The sequence below is a fragment of the Delphinapterus leucas genome, chromosome 9 (assembly GCF_059928025.1).
Source record: "Delphinapterus leucas isolate spDelLeu-1000000601 "Yukka" chromosome 9, BTC_Dleu_Yukka2, whole genome shotgun sequence".
Taxonomy (NCBI): domain Eukaryota; kingdom Metazoa; phylum Chordata; class Mammalia; order Artiodactyla; family Monodontidae; genus Delphinapterus; species Delphinapterus leucas.
This window is the reverse complement of record NC_143137.1, coordinates 81,254,895-81,275,170: the sequence shown is the minus strand read 5'-3', so window position 1 is coordinate 81,275,170 and position 20,276 is coordinate 81,254,895. Positions and strand designations below refer to the sequence as shown.

The 20,276-nt window shown below is 37.7% G+C and overlaps 1 protein-coding gene across 2 annotated transcripts in view; it reads right to left on the bottom strand.

The window, feature by feature from the left end:
• Nucleotides 1–19,704, bottom strand: part of HGF (hepatocyte growth factor) — an 83,254-nt gene extending 63,550 nt beyond the window's left edge. The window contains exons 1-3 of one of the 2 annotated variants that reach the window (XM_022554351.2): nt 19,572–19,704; nt 19,180–19,303; nt 11,295–11,460 (exon numbers count right to left, since the gene is read on the bottom strand). In XM_022554351.2, the coding sequence (XP_022410059.1) occupies nt 11,295–11,460; nt 19,180–19,264 (251 nt within the window). In that variant the 5' untranslated portion in view covers nt 19,265–19,303; nt 19,572–19,704. The remainder of the gene's footprint in view (nt 1–11,294; nt 11,461–19,179; nt 19,304–19,571) is intronic. The other variant, XM_022554352.2, reaches the window with a different exon arrangement.
• Nucleotides 19,705–20,276: the final 572 nt, after the last annotated feature.

Sequence of the window (20,276 nt, the reverse complement as noted above, 5' to 3'; positions counted from 1 at the left end):
GCAGTTATATACAAATTATTATATTTGAAATATCATGATTAACTTCTAAAGGTTGTAATTGTATAAAGCACATTCTAAAGTGACATGTCCTAAAATGCATTAGACAAATCACCACCCCAGGAGATTCCCCAGCAAAGAAGGATCTAAAATCAAATGTTTGGGAAATTTTGCATATAATATCCCTTCTTGGTGAGTTATAAAGCATTTAAGCTTATTAAAGGCGATGAAAATCCTTCTCTTAGGTAACTTTGCATAAGTCAATGTTTCCTAAATGGATTTGCTTGCATAAGCATTTTTAATTTAAATAAAAGACTAATATCAGAGAGAATACACTTTTGATATATCATCTTGACAAAAATTGCTGAAATGTGTTAACTCCTAAAATTATCATTCCTATAGCTAAGTATTATATTGGTATTTTCTTGCTCACTAAAAAAAGTATTTCTAAAGAAAAATGATAAATACAAAAATCCCTTAACTGAGAATAGTAAAGTACTTAAAATTTTCAACACATTAAGTGTTACCATTTCTAAAAATACAGGAAATAAAGTTCGAATTCTGAACTATTTTCTTTCCATTAAGAAGTAGTATTAAAACTCTTTCTTAACCATGTTCATGCTAATTATAATGTCACCATGTATAAGCATCTACTTAAGAAAAACACATAGATTTTCAAAGAATAAAGATTTTTTTGCTTCCAGACTATATATATATAGGTATATATATAAAATATTTTAACATCTTTATTGGAGTATAATTGCTTTACAATGGTGTGTTAGTTTCTGCTGTATAACAAAGTGAATCAGCTACATGTACACATATATCCCCATATCCCCTGCCTCTTGCGACTCCCTCCCATCCTTCCTATCCCACCCTGCCAGGTGGTCACAAGCACAAGCTGATCTCCCTGTGCGGTGCGGCTGCTTCCCACTAGCTATCTATTTGACATTTGGTAGCATGTATATGTGCATGCCACTCTCTCACTTCGTCCCAGCTTCCCCTTCTCCCATGTCTTCAAGTCCATTCTCTATGACTGCGCCTTTATTCCTGTCCTACCTCTAGGTCCTTCATAATTTTTTTTTTTAAGATTCCATATATATGTGTTAGCATACAGTATCTGTTTTTTCTCTTTCTGACTTACTTCACTCTGTATGATAGACCCTAGGTCCATCCACCTCACTACAAATAACTCAATCTCGTTTCTTTTTATGGCTGAGTAATATTGCATTGTATATATGTGCCACATCTTCTTTATCCATTCATCTGTTGATGGACACTTAGGTTGCTTCCATGTCCTGGCTATTGTAAATAGAGCTGCAAAGAACATTGTGGAACATGACTCTTTTTGAATTATGGTTTTCTCAAGGTATACGCCCAGTAGTGGGAATGCTGAGTCGTATGGTAGTTCTAGTTTTAGTTTCTTAAGGAACCTCAATACTGTTCTCCATAGTGGCTGTATCAATTTACATTACCACAAACAGTGCAAGACTGTTCCCTTTCTCCACACCCTCTCTAGCATGTATTGTTTGCAGACTTTTTGATGATGGCCATTCTGACTAGTGTGAGGTGATACTTCATTATAGTTTTGATTTGCATTACTCTAATGATTAGTGATGTTGAGCATCCTCTCATGTGTTTGTTGGCAATCTGTGTATCTTCTTTGGAGAAATGTCTGTTTAGGTCTTCTGCCCATTTTTGGATTGGGTTGTTTGTCTTTTTGATATTGAGCTGCTTGTATATTTTGGAGATTAATCCTTTGTCCATTGCTTCATTTGCAAATATTTTCTCCCAATCTGAGGGTTTTCTTTCCGTCTTGTTTATGGTTTCCTTTGCTGTGCAAAAGCTTTTAAGTTTCATTAGGTCTGAGTTGTTTATTTTTGTTTTTATTTCCCTTTCTCTAGGAGGTGGGTCAAAAAGGATCTTGCTGTGATTTATGTCATAGAGTGTTCTGCCTATGTTTTCCTCTAAGAGTTTTGTAGTGTCTAGCCTTTCATTTAGGTCTTTAATCCATTTTGAGTTTATTTTTGTGTATGGTGTTAGGGAGTATTCTAATTTCATTCTTTTCCATGTAGCTGTCCAGTTTTCCCAGCACCACTTATTGAAGAGGTTGTCTTTTCTCCATTGTATATTCTTGCCTCCTTTATAAAAGATTAGGTGACCATATGTGCGTGGGTTTATCTCTAGGCTTTCTATCCTGTTCCATTGATCTATATTTCTGTTTTTGTGCCAGTACCGTACTGTCTTGATTACTGTAGCTTTGTAGTATAGTCTGAAGTCCAGAAGTCTTATTCTTCCAGCTCCATTATTCTTTCTCAAGATTGCTTTGGCTATTCAGGGTCTTTTGTGTTTCCATACAAATTGTGAATTTTTTTGTTCTAGTTCTATGAAAAATGCCATTGGTAGTTTGATAAAGATTCAGATTCACTGAATCTGTAGATTGCATTGGGTAGTATAGTCATTTTCACAATGTTGATTCTTCCAATCCAAGAACATGGTATATCTCTCCATCTGTTTGTACATCTTTAATTTCTCTCATCAGTGTCTTATAGTTTTCTGCATACAGGTTTTTGTCACTGTAGGTAGGTTTATTCCTAGGTATTTTATTCTTTTTGTTGCAGTGGTAAGTGGGAGTATTTCCTTAATTTCTCTTTCAGATTTTTCATCATTAGTGTATAGGAATGCAAGAGATTTCTGTGCATTAATTTTGTATCCTGCTACTTAACCAAATTCATTGATTAGCTCTAGTAGTTTTCTGGTAGCATCTTTAGGATTCTGTATGTATAGTATCATGTCATCGGCAAACAGGGACAGATTTACTTCTTCTTTCTGATTTGGATTCCTTTTATTTCCTTTTCTTCTCTGATTGCTGTGGCTAAAACTTCCAAAACTATGCTGAATAAGAGTGGTGAGATTGGGCAACCTTGTCTTTTTCCTGATCTTAGTGGAAGTGGTTTCAGTTTTTCACCATTGAGAACAATGCTGGCTGTGGGTTTGTCATATATGGCCTTTATTATGTTGAGCTAAGTTCCCTCTATGCCTACTTTCTGGAGGGTTTTTATCATAAATGGGTGTTGAATTTTGTCAAAAGCTTTCTCTGCATCTATTGAGACGATCATATGGTTTTTCTCCTTCAGTTTGTTAATATGGTGTATCACATTGATTGATTTGTGTATATTGAAGAATCCTTGCATTCCTGGGATAAACCCCATTTGAACATGGTGTAGGATACTTTTATTGTGCTGTTGGATTCTGTTTGCTAGTATTTTGTTGAGGATTTTTGCATCTATGTTCATCTGTGTTACTGGCCTGTAGTTTTCTTTTTTTGTGACATCTTTGTCTGGTTTTGGTATCAGGGTGATGGAGGCCTCATAGAATGAGTTTGGGAGTGTTCCTCCCTCTGCTATATTTTGGAAGCATTTGAGAAGGATAGGTGTTAGCTCTTCTCTAAATGTTTGATAGAATTCGCCTGTGAAGCCATCTGGTCCTAGGCTATTGTTTGCTGGAAGATTTTAATCACAGTTTCAATTTCAATGCTTGTGACTGGTCTGTTTATATTTTCTATTTCTTCCTGGTTCAGTCTCGGAGGGTTGTGATTTTCTAAGAATTTTTCCATTTATTCCAGGTTGTCCATTGTATTGGCATACAGTTGCTTGTAGTAATCCCTCATGATCCTTGTATTTCTGCAGTGTCAGTTGTTACTTCTCCTTTTTCATTTCTATTGGTTTGAGTCTTTTCCCTTTTTTTCTTGATGAGTCTGGCTAATGGTTTATCAATTTTGTTTATCTTCTTAAAGAACCAGCTTTTAGTTTTATTGATCTTTGCAATCATTTCCTTCATTTCTTTTTCCTTCATTTCTGATCTGATGTTTATGATTTATTTGCTTATACTAACTTTGGGTTGTTTTTGTTCTTCTTTCTGTAATTGCTTTAGGTGTAAGCGCAGGTTGTTTATTTGAGATTTTTCTTGTTCCCTCAGGTAGGATTGTATTGCTATAAACTTCCCTCTTAGAACTGCTTTTGCTTCATCCCATAGGTTTTGGGTCATAGTGTTTTCATTGTCATTTGTTTCTAGGTATTTTTTGATTTCCTCTTTGATTTCTTCTGTGATCTCTTGGTTATTTAGTAGTGTATTGTTTAGCCTCCATGTGATTGTATTTTTTACAGTTTTTTTTTTCTGTAATTGATATCTAGTCTCATAGCAGTATGGTCGGAAAAGATACTGGATACAATTTCAATCTTCTTAAATTTACCACGGCTTGATTTGTGATCTGAGGTGTTATCTATCCATAGAATGTTCCATGAGTACTTGAGAAGAAAGTGTATTCTGTTGGTTTTGGATGGAATGTCCTATAAATATCAATTAAGTTCATCATGTTTAATGTGTCATTTAAAGCTTGTGTTTCCTTATTTATTTTCATTATGGATGATCTGTCCATTGGTGAAAGTGGGGTGTTAAAGTCCCCTACTATGATTGTGTTACTGTCGATTTCCCCTTTTGTGGCTGTTAGTATTTGCTTTATGTATTGAGGTACTCCTATGTTGGGTGCATAAATATTTACAATTGTTATATCTTCCTCTTGGAGTGATCCCTTGATCATGATGTAGTGTCCTTCTTTGTCTCTTGTAAAAGTCTTTATTTAAAGTCTATTTTGTCTGATATGAGAATTGCTACTCCGGCTTTATTTTGATTTCCATTTGCATGGAATATCTTTTTCCATCCCCTTACTTTCAGTCTGTATGTGTCGCTAGGACTGAAGTGGGTCTCTTGTAGACAGCATATATACAGGTCTTGTTTTTGTATCCATTCGGCCAGTCTATGTCTTTTGGTTGGAGCATTTAATCCATTTATATTTAAGGTAATTATCGATATGTATGTTCCTATTACGATTTTCTTCATTGTTTTGGGTTTGTTATTGTAGGTCTTCTCCTTCTCTTGTGTTTCCTGCCTAGAGAAGTTCCTTTAGCACGTGTTGTAAAGCCGGTTTGGTGGCGCTGAATTCTCTTAGCTTTTGCTTGTCTTTAAAGGTTTTAATTTCTCCATCAACTATGAATGAGGTCCTTGTTGGGTAGAGTAATCTTGGTTGTAGGTTTTTCCCTTTCATCACTTCAAATATGTCCTGCCACTCCCTTCTGGCTTGCAGAGTTTCTGCTGAAAGATCAGCTGTTAACCTTATGGGGATGCCCTTGTATGTTATTTGTTGCTTTTCCCTTGCTGCTTTTAATATTTTTTCTTTGTATTTAATTTTTGATAGTTTGATTAATATGTGTCTTGGCATGTGTCTCCTTGGATTTATCCTGTATGGGTCTCTGCCCTTCCTGGACTTGATTGACTATTTCCTTTCCCATATTAGGGAAGTTTTCAACTATAATCTCTTCAAATATTTTCTCAGACCCTTTCTTTTTTCTCTTCTTTTTCTGGGACCCCTGTAATTCGAATGTTGGTGTATTTAATGTTGTCCCAGAGGTCTCTGCGACTGTCCTCAATTCTTTTTATTCTTCTTTCTTTATTCTGCTCTGTGGTAGTTATTCCCACTATTTCATCTTTCAGGTCACTTATCTGTTCTTCTGCCTCAGTTATTCTGCTATTAATTCCTTCTAGAGAATTTTTAATTTCATTTATCGTGTTGTTCATCATTGTTTGTTTGCTCTTTAGTTTTTCTGGGTCCTTGTTAAATGTTTCTTATATCTTCTAAATTCTATTTGCAAGATTTTGGATCATCTTTACTGTCATTACTCTGAATTCTTTTTCAGGTAGACTGCCTATTTCCTCTTCGTTTGTTTGGTCTGGTGTGTTTTTACCTTGCTCCTTCATCTGCTGTGTATTTCTCTGTCTTCTCATTTTGCTTAACTTACTGTGTTTGGGGTTTCCTTTTCACCAGCTTCAGGTTCGTAGTTCCAATTGTTTTTGGTATCTGCCCCCAGTGGGTAAGGTTGGTTCAGTAGGTTGTGTAGGCTTACTGGTGGAGGGGACTGGTGCCTGTGTTCTGATGGATGAGGCTGGATCTTGTCTTTCTGGTGGGCAGGACTGCATCCGGTGGTGTGTTTTGGGGTGTCTGTGGACTTACTATGATTTTAGGCAGTCTCTCTGATAATGGTTGGGGTGGTGTTCCTGTCTTGCTAGTCGTTTGGCATGGGGCGTCCAGCACTGTAGCTTGCTGGTCGTTGAGTGGAGCTGGGTCTGAACATTGAGACAGCGATATCTGGGAGAGCTCTCACCGAATGATATTACGAGTGGCCTGGAGGTCTCTGATGGACCAATGTCCTGAACTTGGCTCTCCCACCTCAAAGGCTCAGCCCTGACACCCGGCTGGAGCACCAAGACCCTGTCAGCCAAACAGCTCAGAAGAAAAGGGAGAAAAAAAAGAAGAAAGAAAGAAAATAAATAAAATAAGTGAAGTTATTAAAATAAAAAATTAAAAATATTATTAAAATAAAAAAGTAAGTAAAAAAAAAAAGAAGAGAGCAACCAAACCAATAAACAAATCCACCAATGATAACAAGCACTAAAAACTATACTAAAAAAAATGGATAGACAGAACCCTAGGACAAATGGTAAAAGCAAACCTATACAGACAAAATCACACAAAGAAGCATACACATACACACTCACAAAAAGAGGAAAAGGGAAAAAAAAATATATATATATATATAAAGGAAAAGAGCAACCAAATCAATAAACAAATCTACCAGTGATAATAAGCTCTAAATACTAAACTAAGATAAACATAAAACTAGAAACAAATTAGATGCAGAAGACAAACCCCAAGTCTACAGTTGCTCCCAAAGTCCACCGCCTCAGTTTTGGGGTGATTCGTTGTCTATTCATGTATTCCACAGATGCAGGGTACATCAGGTTGATTGTGGAGATTTAATCCTCTGCTCCTGAGGCTGCACAGAGAAATTTCCCTTTCTCTTCTTTGTTCACACAGCGCCTGGGGTTCAGCTTTGGATTTGGCCCTGCTGCTGCATGTAGGATGCCCTCTGGCGTCTGTTTGTCGCCCAGAGAGGAGGGGCTTAAAGGAGCAGCTTTAAGATTAGGGGGCTCTGGCTCACTCAGGCTGGGGGGTATGGAGGGGTATGGAATTAGGGGAGAGTCTGCGGTGGCAGAGGCCAGTGTGAAGTTGCAACAGCCTGAAGCGCACTGTGTGTTCTCCTGGGGGGAGTTGTCCCTGGATCTCAGGCCCCTGGCAGTGGCGGGCTGCACAGGTTCCCGGGATGGGAGGTGTGGATAGTGACCTGTGCTCACACACAGGCTTCTTGGTGGCGGCAGCAGAAGCCTTAGCGTTTCATGCCCATCTCTGGTGTCCATGCTGATAGCCACGGCTCGCGCCCGTCTCTGGAGCTCATTTAGGCGGTGCTCTGAATCCGCTCTCCTTGCACACCATGAAACAATGGTCTCTTGCCTCTTCGGCAGGTCCAGACCTTTCCCCGGACTCCCTCCCGTCTAGCTGTGGCGCACTAGCCCCCTTCAGGCTGTGTTCCCGCAGCCAACCCCAGTCCTCTCCCTTTGATCTGACCTCCGAAGCCCGAGCCTCAGCTCCCAGCCCCCACCCATTCTGGCGGGTTAGTAGACAAACCTCTCTGGGCTGGTGAGTGCCGGTCGGCCCTGATCCTCTGTGCAGGAATCTCTCCACTTTGCCCTCCGCACCCCTGTTGCTGTGCTCTCCTCCACGGCTCCGAAGCGTTCCCCCTCCATCACCCACAGTCTCTGCCCGCGAAGGGGCTTCTAGTGTGTGGAAACCTTTCCTCCTTCACGGCTCCCTCCCCGAGGTGCAGGTCCCGTCCCTATTCTTTTGGTACGTGGGGAGTGTCCTGCCTTTTGGGAGGTCTGAGGTCTTCTGCCAGCATTCAGTAGGTGTTCTGTAGGAGCTGTTCCACGTGTAGATGTATTTTTGATGTTATCTATGGGGAGGAAGGTGATCTCCGCATCTTACTCCTCTGCCATCTTGAAGGTCCTCCTCCAGATCGTATATATATATATATATTTTTTTTTTTTTTTTGCGGTACACGGGCCTCTCTCACTCTTGTGGCCTCTCCCACTGTGGAGCACAGGCTCCGGATGCGCAGGCTCAGTGGCCATGGCTCACGGGCCCAGCCGCTCCGCGGCATGTGGCATCCTCCCGGACCGGGGCACGAACCCGTGTCCTCTGCATCATCAGGCGGACTCTCAACCACTGTGCCACCAGGGAAGCCCCAGATCATATACTTTTGAAAGCACATAATTTTCTTATAATTTTATGTAGTTCAAATTAGTCATTTATTTCTTAACGTTGTAACAGCTTTTAAGTAATTTTAAATAAGGGGAAATAACTTTTATAAAACAAATATTAAAAAGATGTTATAAAATTAAAGTATTTTAACTATTATTTTATATTTTTACATAGTGCATTTTATTCTATATCTAACTAACTTCAAAAATTATATGTATAAACTTTGTGCTTTGATTTACACGTAGACATTTTGAAATGTCCACCTACAAGAACATTTTACAGCTGAAATAGTATTAAAGAACAAACATAAAAGTCTGTTTTTGCAACTGTGGCAGAATAACTTGAAAAGAGAAAAACTGGCTGATAATATATTTGAATTTTGATCTGGTAGATAGTAAACTTATGCAATACATGTAAAATTTCCTATATCCCTATTGTAGGGTGTTGGGGGGAGAGTTAAATAACCTTGAAAGCACGGTAATTACATAAAGAATACATATGAAGATAACTAAACGAACATCTAAAAAGAAATTTTAAAATTACAGACTCAAATGCCTACTAGTTAACATTAAAATAAAAATGTACCACACATATATAAACTACTACTTTTTTTTCAGTAATATGGCTTTGACATGAGATTGCCTTGCAAGTGACTCATAAGCCCCATCAGGAACATGTGAGATTTGCTTCTGTGAATACAAAGGTGATTCCATCTGGAAAATGGGTGACAGGTTTTCCAGTTTGCTGATTTCATTCACCCTTTTCTCTCATTCCATTACAATTCCATATACCCTCAGAAAATTGTATTTGCTTGTATCATTTTACACCTCCATATGGACTGGATCCAAGCTGACAAATTCCATGAGTTGCATATCTTCTTTGAAGTTTGACTTTAGGAGTCTTTCTCTTAGCCTTATTTTAACTATCATCTTCCTTTCAATAATTTATTTTCTTGAGTTGTTTATGGCAGAAGGGCAATTCCAGTACCAGTTACTCAGTCATGGTTAGAAATTTTCATCTCTTGAGTCAGTTCATGTACAGTAATTTTTTGAAACGCTTAGAATCAGGCATTCTGGTCATCTTTCTCATCCAGCAAAAAACAACTTCAGTCTCTATAAAGTCAATATTGTTGATACCTTCTCAAGAGGAAACAAAATTTGAGACCTCCACCTCATGCCCACTGAATCACAGATGCTTTCACACAGCATTGTTGGTATTTTCCAAACATTTTAGTGTGTTCGCCATTGTTTTTCAATGATTCTAGTTCATGTAACAAGTCCTCAAAAAGATCTTTAATTCATTAAGAACCTACTTTCAGCATATCACAAGTATGTCCATTCAATTCTGAATAAGTAATGTATTTAGTGATTCCAGATAAGTATGTATATATATTTAGGATACACAAGTGTGAAGGATGACACCATGTCTGAGCAGAGAACTTTAGCTGTACATTGGTATTACTACATGTGGTTTTCTGCACAGGTGGCCATAAATTTGGAGACTAAATATAACTCAACCAGAATATGGTTGAAAAGCATGAAACCTCGTATATATGGGATACGTAAAGTTTTATTAATCTGGTCGCATATGTTCTCCAATGCAGCAAAATCATTTTAGTTTCTCCTAAATAAAACAAAGGGAAAGCTGTTTTGTTTTGGGTTTTTTCTAGGCATAAGGCTGACTAATGTGAAAATCGAGGCTTAGCAATACTTTCCTTACTTGTGGATCCAGGAGAGTGTATTTTCAAATTCAAAGTTAAAAATCAACAATGAGATGTGGTTCTCCCATTCCCTTTGCCCTGCCCTTCTAACCCTGAAAGGGGAAAATACAATAAATCCAACCTCCTCAATTGCCAGAAGAACATCTCCATAAATCTACACAGCTGAGTTGTTGATTGAGAGTAGTTTTCTCTAATTTATTTTTTTTAATCTCAAGGCTTTTCTAGGAAAGTCAGGGAAAGAAGGAGTTATCATAAGAATTACTTGCAAAGTTAATTCCCCACTCCCAGTGCCAGGAAATATCTCCCTGAAAGTGGCAGTTTGGCTATAAAAATACTTCCAGAGGAGATCTAAATGAATAGAAAAGAGATAGTCTTTCCTCCTGCTAAATCTATTGAAGAGCTCCTCTAACCATGTCCTTTCTCCTCGGGCCCATAACACTTACTTCTCTGAGAAAGGCAAGACGAATTTAGGACCTCTTGCCATGACATTACTAAAATCTGTGTTCACATTATGTGTTAACTACCCAAATGTAATAGAGTAGAATTCAAAAGTGACAGGATACCATGTGCACTCCTGTTAAAGTGGGATGAAATATGGAATAAAAAGGTGGAAAGTAAGTGTGGGGAGGGAATATTTATGAAGAACTAGGAAATGCATTTTCTTCTGGCAATTTGGAAAACTATTCAGATGAAACTGTCACCTTCATGGCCCAAAACTCCAAGTTTTATCCTTTGGCATACTGGCAAAGTTGTAAGGAATTTTTCCCTGGGAGGTCACAGAGAAACTTTGAAAAGATAAGAAAACTCTCCATTTGAGTCCCCTCATGCCTCTTTGAATTGCCCCAACACTTTTCACCTAAAACTTCATCATCACTACCCACTAACTTCTTTTAAACAGTCCCTCTAGTTTTTTTAAACTAATTATCTCAATGTTTTTTATTTACATCCCTAAAGACAATGATACAAGTTGCAGTAAGTTTTGGTTGTTGGCCAACTTCTGTTCTGAAAATTCCTCCACTCCTCTTGTAAGAAAAAAAAAAAGTTTACTCTGAATATTGTGAAATATTAGAGAGATAAAAAGTTAATCTAATTGAATTTTAGTTCCTAAAGTTCAACTGTTCATAAGATGAGAAAATATAAATTCCATAACTAAAGCCACTGTGGATTCTAAAAGATCTCAGTTTATGTGTTCTCCCTTACTCATATTTCCATCAAATGAGAGCTAAGTCTGCTGTTGCAATGAGTTAAAACTAAAATCAAGCTTACAATTTTAAGAGTACATTGCATTGAATACAAAAAAGATGATGATAATGAGTCCATGCTATATTTGGAAAATTATTCTAAGAACGAAATGAAGCAACTTACTTGCAAGTGAATGGAAGTCCTTTATTCCTAATACATCTATTGGCACATTGGTCTGCAGTGTTCATTTTTTTTGTTTTTATCTTCAGTAATGGGTCTTCTTTAATTAGAGTAGTCTTTGCTGACTTTTTGAATTCATGAAGTGTGTTTCTTCTTTTCTTCTGTCCTTCTATTAATAATAATATTTTTTTAAAACATAGGGGAAAAGCTTTTAAGGCTCATATAGAAAAAAATATCCCTAAGAATCATCTACGAGGTAATGATTTTATCTGACAACATACCAGACCTCCAGGGGTTGGGGGGTGGAGTAATGTGGGTAATGATACTCTCAGATACTTAAGAGCAAGAGAGGAATAGTTAATCAGTGAAGAAAAAATAACTTCACATACAGAGTCATTCATCTACATTCTTTCAAATGAAGGATGCTTTTAAAAATTAGGACAGAGTTCACTCTTAAGAAATAAATAACATGGTATTCTCCAAACAGTATGAAAGGAAGTGCCAGGACATATCATATCATGCTCTATAATTAAATCTGTCATTTCCTTCTACAATTGGTCCTTATGTAAATTATAGTACTAATTAGATGAGCCAAGTCAATGACAGGTGAGAAACTTCTCACTAAAAATGGTGCACTGGGTAAATTCTTCTGACTTGGTCTTTAAAGTATTTCATACTATTCATATTCTAGCCCTTTCATTTCCTACATAAGTGTTTTCTGTGCTTTTGGGCACTATTTCTCAGTATCACTGAAGTGTTTGTTTTGAAATCAAGCCAAATGTTGTAAATCAAATGTATGTAAAACTTCATCCTTTAATGTAGCAATATCATTTTTCTTCATCAAAGTATTGTACCAGGCCCCTAGATAGCGTGAAGCCTCCTATTAAAAAGCTGAAGAGCAAAGCTAAAACATCCCAAGAGACTTAATCTTATGGATAACTTTAGAATATGAAGAACTTGCTTCTTCATTCTTAATTTGCCCAAAGTTACCTGGTTTGTAATGATAATCATCTCTTCACAATGAGGATCAAATTGTCTAAGAGACTGCAGCTGTTGTAGAACAAGGATGGATATAATTGTGCCCCTCCCCTGCCTGTCAATTCATTTGAACACCCTTATAACAAAGGCAGTAATAATACGTACATTTTTAAGATACGAAACCAAGACACGGGAAAGTTGATGACTTAGAAGATCTGATTGAAAATCCAGCTGCCTGGCTTCAGAGCCCCCACTCTTAAACACGTATGATGCCATCTCTCTCTAAGACTTGCTAAGAAAGCATGTGGAAATAACGGCTTGTAAACAGTTTCTGAAGATTTGCTTAAAGCTATCAGTAGAGAAGTAACTTGGATGGCAGAACAGGAAATCACTTCTTGTCTTTAAACATGGTGAAATGTGCCAAGAAAAGAGGGTGAAAATTTTTCTGTAGAAAATTTGGAAATATGGCTTAACAGAGTGAGGTACCAAGAATGCCATCATACTCTTAAGTCTGCCAGCAACCACTGGCTTCAGTTGTTTTATTAAACATGGAGATGCTACCCATTAATATCTATCCTAACCTGAAGTCCACAGTAAATAAGAGAAAACATGAATTCCTCTAAATTTTGGTTCTCTATAAAACTCCAGAACACAATCCCCAAAAGACTGGTACTAATTTCTGTAATAATGCTTTCATTTTCTTTTCTTTTCTTTTCTTCAACTTTTCTTTGCCCTATAAGATGGAATGGCTATGGTAGAACAGGTATAATTTAAAAGACATCTTAACATAGAAATTCAGTCAACCAAATAATCCATCAACATGTTATTTATTGAGTGTGAACCAAATGCCTTGCATAACGTTGGCAGACTGATGATAATTCTGGCATTCTTATTGACTTGCCAAGTGACTTTGTTTAATTACCTTAAATGCTAATATCCTATTACTCAATTTACAAAATGAAAGTTATATTATATGTGAACTAAAAGGAGCTATTTAAACTACAATCATTTGGAAAATCAATTTGGGTTAAAAATGTTATGAATATGCAAAGTTTTCGTTTTGTTTTTGAAATTTCATCCTTTAATTTCTGGCATAAGAGAAGAAACCGTTATTCTCCCAAGCGAAGAAGTGGTATTAGTCTTTTCAAATTTTGGTTTCTGCCACAGGACCCTGTTAATGGGAGATACGTTTCTCCACTAAGAGTTTCCACTTCTTTTGACATTAGTGCACTTGTTCTTAGGTGCTGTGAAATGTTTCACAGCATAAAAATCATCTGAATTCCTGTATAAATTGGAATACTTCTCAGAAACAAATAGTGGTTAATGGACGCAGAAAATCTATTCAAAAAACTATCTGCCAAAGTGGAAAAATTGTGGTGTGTATATATATATATATATATATATATATATATATATATAATATGTATATATATGTGTGTATATATATACATATATATGTGTGTGTATATATGCACATATATATAAAATAAATTCAATTAACTAAAAGTATAGAATTAAAATTGGCCTAATGTATTATGTATTTATTACCTATGTTTAAGTGTGAGAGAAGAACATAAAACTAAATTTTAAAAGTCTAAGACAAACATTGAGTTCAGACATGTATTTTACCAGTTACCAAATAAAATAGAATACCTGGTCAATGCTCTGGTTTCTTCTCTCAGAACCATACAACATGAAGGAAGGCACTGAGGATGACTAGAGAAAAGTGGTTTCTGTGGGATCGTTGATTATATTTAATTCTGCAGATCCTCAGCTGTCCTATTGAAATGTGTTAATGCCTGGCTGTACCTCATAAAAATAGTCTACTCTTCCTTGCTGATAAACTTTCAATCACTACCTTTCATCTAAAGATCAAAAAGTATCCTGAAAAGCAAATAAATCTATGATTTCCCTTTACTAGATAATAAATAGGAGAGAAAAGCTTGTCTGGGGCTACAAATCTAATCAGGGGCAATCAGAACCAGATACTAAGATTCCCTTCTCACTCTCTATTTCTCATGACTTAGAAGCTTTCCCTTATAATTCAGTCATATCATTAGGTCAGTAACTAATTATTCAAAAAGGCGAAGTTCAAGCTAGTTGTACGTCATGTAATCCACACATCAATAAAATTAATTCCTTCTTCAATAAAAGAAAAATTCAAAACAGAAGTCATTCAAAAAACAGCATCTGAAAATAAAATTCCTTTGCTGAAAATACTTTTAACTTTCTCTTCCATATGTATTAACAACTGATGCTTGTTTTAACAACAGTTAAAAAACAAGCTTAATTTGGGAAGAAACTCAAAAATATCTTTGGATCAGATTTTTCCCTACTATTTTTTGTGCATGACTGCTAGTTGAAGTTTATAAACAAAACATTGAAATGAAATCAAAGGGTAAGAGATCACTGCAACTTTGTCATGCTTTCTTATATTTTAAATTGCAACTCATTTTCCCTCTTCCCTCAGTATGGGAAAACATTCTGTAGCTATATTTCCTGAAGAAACCAAAGTCCCTATTTTAAAACTGAAATCATTAGGCTCTTAGTGAAAAGCTACAAACAGAAAGTAGGGTCAAATGTATCAAGGTGCTTGAAGAAAGACACATTTCTCCCTCTGGTCCCTGGGCCTCACACTTATTTCTCTCAGTACCTCATATATTTTCTTCTCTGTATGGACTAACCATTGACTTCAAAGAAAAATCATGCAAAGGAAAGGATTTGCAGGGTGTGGAAAGAAGCAGGAATCTGGCTCCACATATTCTGAGAAATCTACCCACATGATTAGTGATTAACAGCTTGAAGTGGCAAGATGTTAAGATGAAAGTACACAAATAATTAATGGAAGGGAATGGTGGTGACTGGAGATTTACTTCCCAAAGGCAAAAATCATAAATACAAGTCCAAATCTTCATTTCTATTATCTAGGACTTGGGTTTCACAAGTGGACAATTTTCATCCCTTCTTTAGAGAAGGGAACAATATCATAAATAAAGATGTCAGGAAGGGATCAAGTCAGATTTAAATCAAATGTTGGTATTTGAGAAGCAGCATAAGTATCTCTTCCAAAAAGATTTACAAATGAAATGATGTTCAGTGTGAGAATAGGGACCTCCCTAGATATTTCCCTCCTTCTACTTCCATGCCACTTCCTCATTCATCCTCCTCCTGGTCTCTTCCTTCACTGTCTGTTTCTGCCTGCAGCTCTCCTCCACACACCAACTAAAACAACCACACTTCAGTCAGGTATCTTGTCAACTCAGAACCTTCCAGCTGTGACCCATAATGTTTAAAATAGTGTAATTTAGCATGATATTCAAGCATACGTGCTAGTCTCTCTTACTTTTCCGAACCCAGGCCATACTCCTCCTCAGGTACTCGGTACACCAGCCCTACATGATTGCCTGTCCTTGTACTTTCTCACTTCAGTACCTTCAGCCACTTTGTGTTCCCCTGACTTAAGTAATGACCGTACTACTACCTGTATTTTCACACTCTACTTGAGTATTGCATACCCCCTAAACCTGGTTTGATATTCTGAACTAGAAATGAACTCTCAACCGTAACATAATAATACTTCTAACACAGAATTGTTCTTATATTACTTAGCAAAATGGATTTTTTAGAGCGAGTTTCAGTTGATTTCACCGCTGCTGTATTCAATATAAATAAAAGGGAAAAATGCACATTGCATATTTCATTCACATAGATTTGCGTAGGAATCTCAGCTCTATCCAATATGTAAGATAATAAGAAAAAAATTAAGATCTTTAACTTCAGTTTCCTCATGTAAGATGAGTCAATCCAATAATGCCAATCTTATTAGAATTAAATAAGCTTTGTTTTAGAACTTGGTCCATAACAGTCGCTCAACAAATGTAGGTTTCATCATCAAAAAATCTACAAACAATAAATGCTGGAGAGGGTGTGGTGAACAGGGAACCCTTTTGCACTGTTGGTGGGAATGTAAATTGATACAGCTACTATGGAGAACAGTATGCAGGTTCCTCAAAAAACTAAAAATAGAGCTATCATATGACCCAGAAATCCCACTACTGGGCATATACCCTGAGAAGACCATAATTCAAAAAGAGTCATGTACCAAAATGTTCATTGCAGCACTATTTACCATAGCCAGGACATGGAAGCAAGCTAAGTGTCCATTGACAGATGAATGGATAAAGAAGATGTGGCACATATATACAATGGAATATTACTCAGCCATAAAAAGAAATGAAATTGAGTTATTTGTAGTGAGGTAGATGGACCTAGAGTGTGCCGTACAGAATGAAGTAAGTCAGAAAGAGAAAAACAAATACCGTATGCTAACACATATATATGGAATCTAGAAAAAAAAAAAATGGTCCTGAAGAACCTAGGGGCAGGACAGGAATAAAGACGCAGACGTAGAGAATGGACTTGAGGACACAGGGAGGGGGAAGGGTAAGCTGGGATAAAGTGAGAGAGTGGCATGGACATATATACACTACCAAATGTAAAATAGATAGCTAGTGGGAAGCAGCCGCGTAGCCCAGGGAGATTAGCTCCGTGCTTTGTGTCCACCTAGAAGGGTGGGATAGGGAGGGTAGGAGGGAGATGCAAGAGGGAGGAGATATGGAGATATATGTATATGTATAGCTGATTCACTTTGTTATAAAGCAGAAACTAACACACCATTGTAAAGCAATTATGCGCCAATAAAATGTTAAAAGAAAAATGAAGGTATTGGGGTGCAGAGTCAGTAAAAGAAACAAAACAAAACAAAAAAAACAAATGTAGGTTTCTTTCTCACTTGTTCATCTGTACATCTCTCACAGGCTCCTTGATAGTAGGTGCTCATTTAATGTTTTGTTGTTGTTGTTAGAGCGGACTGGATATTTGTATCCAGTGTAGTTGCGAGTGAATAGAGGATAATCCTATGTAAACCAATTCCTATAAAGATGGCTTGGGTCTATTATATTGAACATTTCTTTAAGTTTTTTGAAACTTTTCTAAAAATATCTCCATAATATATTCTGCTCATAACTGGTTGTCACCTCATTATAGTATCCACTTCTTTTCAAATATTGTCTTGTTTCACAATAGGTAAAAAAGCAGACTCATAAGCTAAATCAAAAAGTATAACCGAAGCAAGTAACAACAAAATTCTAAATGTTCAATGTTAGATGATATAAAAAAGAACAGACTTTCTTTATATGTTCTAAGAGGACTATCCATGTTTTCCACTTTGAGGAATGTAATTTTTTAAAAAAACTATCAAAATAAAGTTGCCACCCAGACAAAGGCAGACCCTTTTTTGTTAACAATTTTAGCATTATCCACTTTAGGAATTATTCTATTACTTGTAATTCCCAACTGGCCTCTCCTTGCCTGCAGCATACTCTTGGGCTGCATTCCCCCTATCCTCAGGAAACGCAGTCATTTCAACATTAGCCAAAATGAAATATAATTACAGATGTTTATCTCCTGCCAAAACTTCGCAATGCATGCCAAAAACAAATAGACATTGTCTATGGTTGATCTACTGTTTGGGTTTTCCACACTGTGTTCCCCATGCATAAGCACAGATGATTCCAGGTAACCATATTCTACTTCAGCACATCAACATTTTGATCTTTGAAAATGAAACTCCTCAAAATATTAGCTGTCATTTCAATTTATACTCAAAATCCCACAAACCAGCAATGTCATATAAGAATCAATTTTAACATGACCCATCTCAAAGGTGATAACCTGCTAGATTGAACTTTTTTTTTTTTCACCTCTTCAGAAATCTAACATAAATGTTCTCGAACTGACACTTCCCACACAGCGTTGTTTTCCAAAAGGGACACATCACAAAATCGAAGAAAGCCAGGTGGGACTGATTTTCCTCGTCATTTTGCAAATTCTTGGTGTTTTCAACCTTTGTATTACATTGGAAACTAGATTGGAGGTCTGATAAATGTCATATTTAACTTATCTCAAAAGATATAACTGAGATATATCTCAGTTCTCTGTCTTATTTTAAAAAACTATGTCTACTGTCTGGGCATTTATTCCATTCTTTTATTCCCCTGTGCCCACCTATGATGCTCACTACCTTCTCCCGTTGGCATCCCAGCCACGACAATGATAACACAACCAAATACAGATGTTTCCTCTTGCCCTGATAACAACAGAAAACTTCCCAAAGCAGCAAATGAAACCTCTAAACTTCCAGGCAATATGAACTCCCAAGCAACTCCTTCCCAACCTGTAAATTCTGGGGAGAAAATGGGAGACTGAAAGGAGCATTTCTACAGCTATAATCAGAGTCACACAATTTTTGCCTCCTTGGCCCTGCAGTTTAAAAAGGGCAGGCATCCATACCCAGAAAGAATGAGACCTTAGGAGAGAGGTTTCTCTTTCATTTTTATAACATGCATATACTCAGACTTTAATCTGCCTTCTCCAAATGAAAATTATTAAGTCATAATTTGGCCCTGAATGTTGACTGAGTGATGTGGGGTAGTGGATTGTCATGGAAAATTCTCCTCTGGGAAAAAAAAAAAAACATGTCCCTGCTGTACTGACCATCACTTTCCCCTCCTCTCTTCAGCTTTAAATTTATCCAAACCAGCAAAGTTCAGCCAGTGTTAGCATCTCGCTCCCATCCCACCATCCCTGACTATCAGGCTAAGTGAGAGGGGGCTGGATCAACGGGGAGGGGGACGGAAACAACAGAGGGGATGCTAAGTATCTTTTTAAATGCTTTTCAAACAGAAAGAGAATGTCAAAAGAAAGCTGAATGAGAGATTTTAAAAACCCATACCACATACAGAGTTAAGGAAGGATGCTGGGAATCGGGTAAAGAGAGAGCATTAGGAAAAGGAAATGTTAGCAAGAGAGAGTTAAAGAAGAAGAAGAAGGAAGAAAAGAGAAAACTAACCTGCATAGGGGATGGCAATGGGAAACAGGAGGTGGAGGAGGACGTGCTGCAGCAGTAAGACTGGCAGAAGTTTGGTCACCCACATGGTGCTGCTGGATGTGCTGGCGGATCCCACTGGCGATGCCTGCGTGAAAGAATCCTGTTCCGACTCAGTGCCTAGAAGAGCCCGTCGGCTCTGAGCTGCTTTTTATTGCGATGAGCTAAGTTTGTTGTGTGATTAACTGGAAAGATCTAGGTCTGAACTCCCTCTTACGGTAAGAAACTGTTTAACAACAGCCCTTTACTCTCTTCCACCCCCCTCCTTTCCTCACCACCCCCCACCCCCCAACAGCACCAAACAGATCCCAGCTCCCCACGACCCCACCCCCACTCTGCTGAGGAAAGAAACTTACAAAGAGAAGGTCACCTGGCCTGAGGCCAGCTTCAATTTGGAAGTTGGAGCTCCAGATCCCAGTGGCTCCTATCCGAGCAGGGAAGGGAGCTGCAAGGCTCAGCCCAGTAGCTAAATCAAGGCACAGGCAGAGGACCAATTCGCTAAATTTAAAACAGGAAAATACACGTGTTTACATCTCTATTTGGGAAAAGAGGAAGGGGAAGCAGCATAAGAAGAAAGCAAAGCACTGCCTTTCTGTCAAATGTGCGTCAGCTCCTAATCTCTCTTCGTTTCACTACTGGAGCAATCCAGGGATTCCAAACACGGACACAGGCTCCCCAGGTGGTCAGAGCCCGGGAAGGAGCCGGGAGGCAGGCTGGCAGGCAGAGCGCAGACAGGTCCAGCCCAGGTAGCAGGAGGTCCGGTGAGAAAAGGGTATGTTATTGTGGGGTAAAAATAAATAAACAAGCAAAACAAAAGCACCCACAGTGTCAGGCAGGAAAATTGCCCCTGCCCAACGGGCTCAAAGCAGGTAGCTTTTTTCAGAAGCTGAGCTAAGCTCCCCAGTCACCACAAAGGTACCAAAAGCACATAGAAGAAATGTGTCTGATTTGGCGTCTGTGATAAAATCTGGTCATGTACTCTTCTTAAAACGTCTAAGACATTGGGATTACCCACTGCCTCTCCCTGACAGATAAATGTGGCATGGATTAGATGTCCTTGT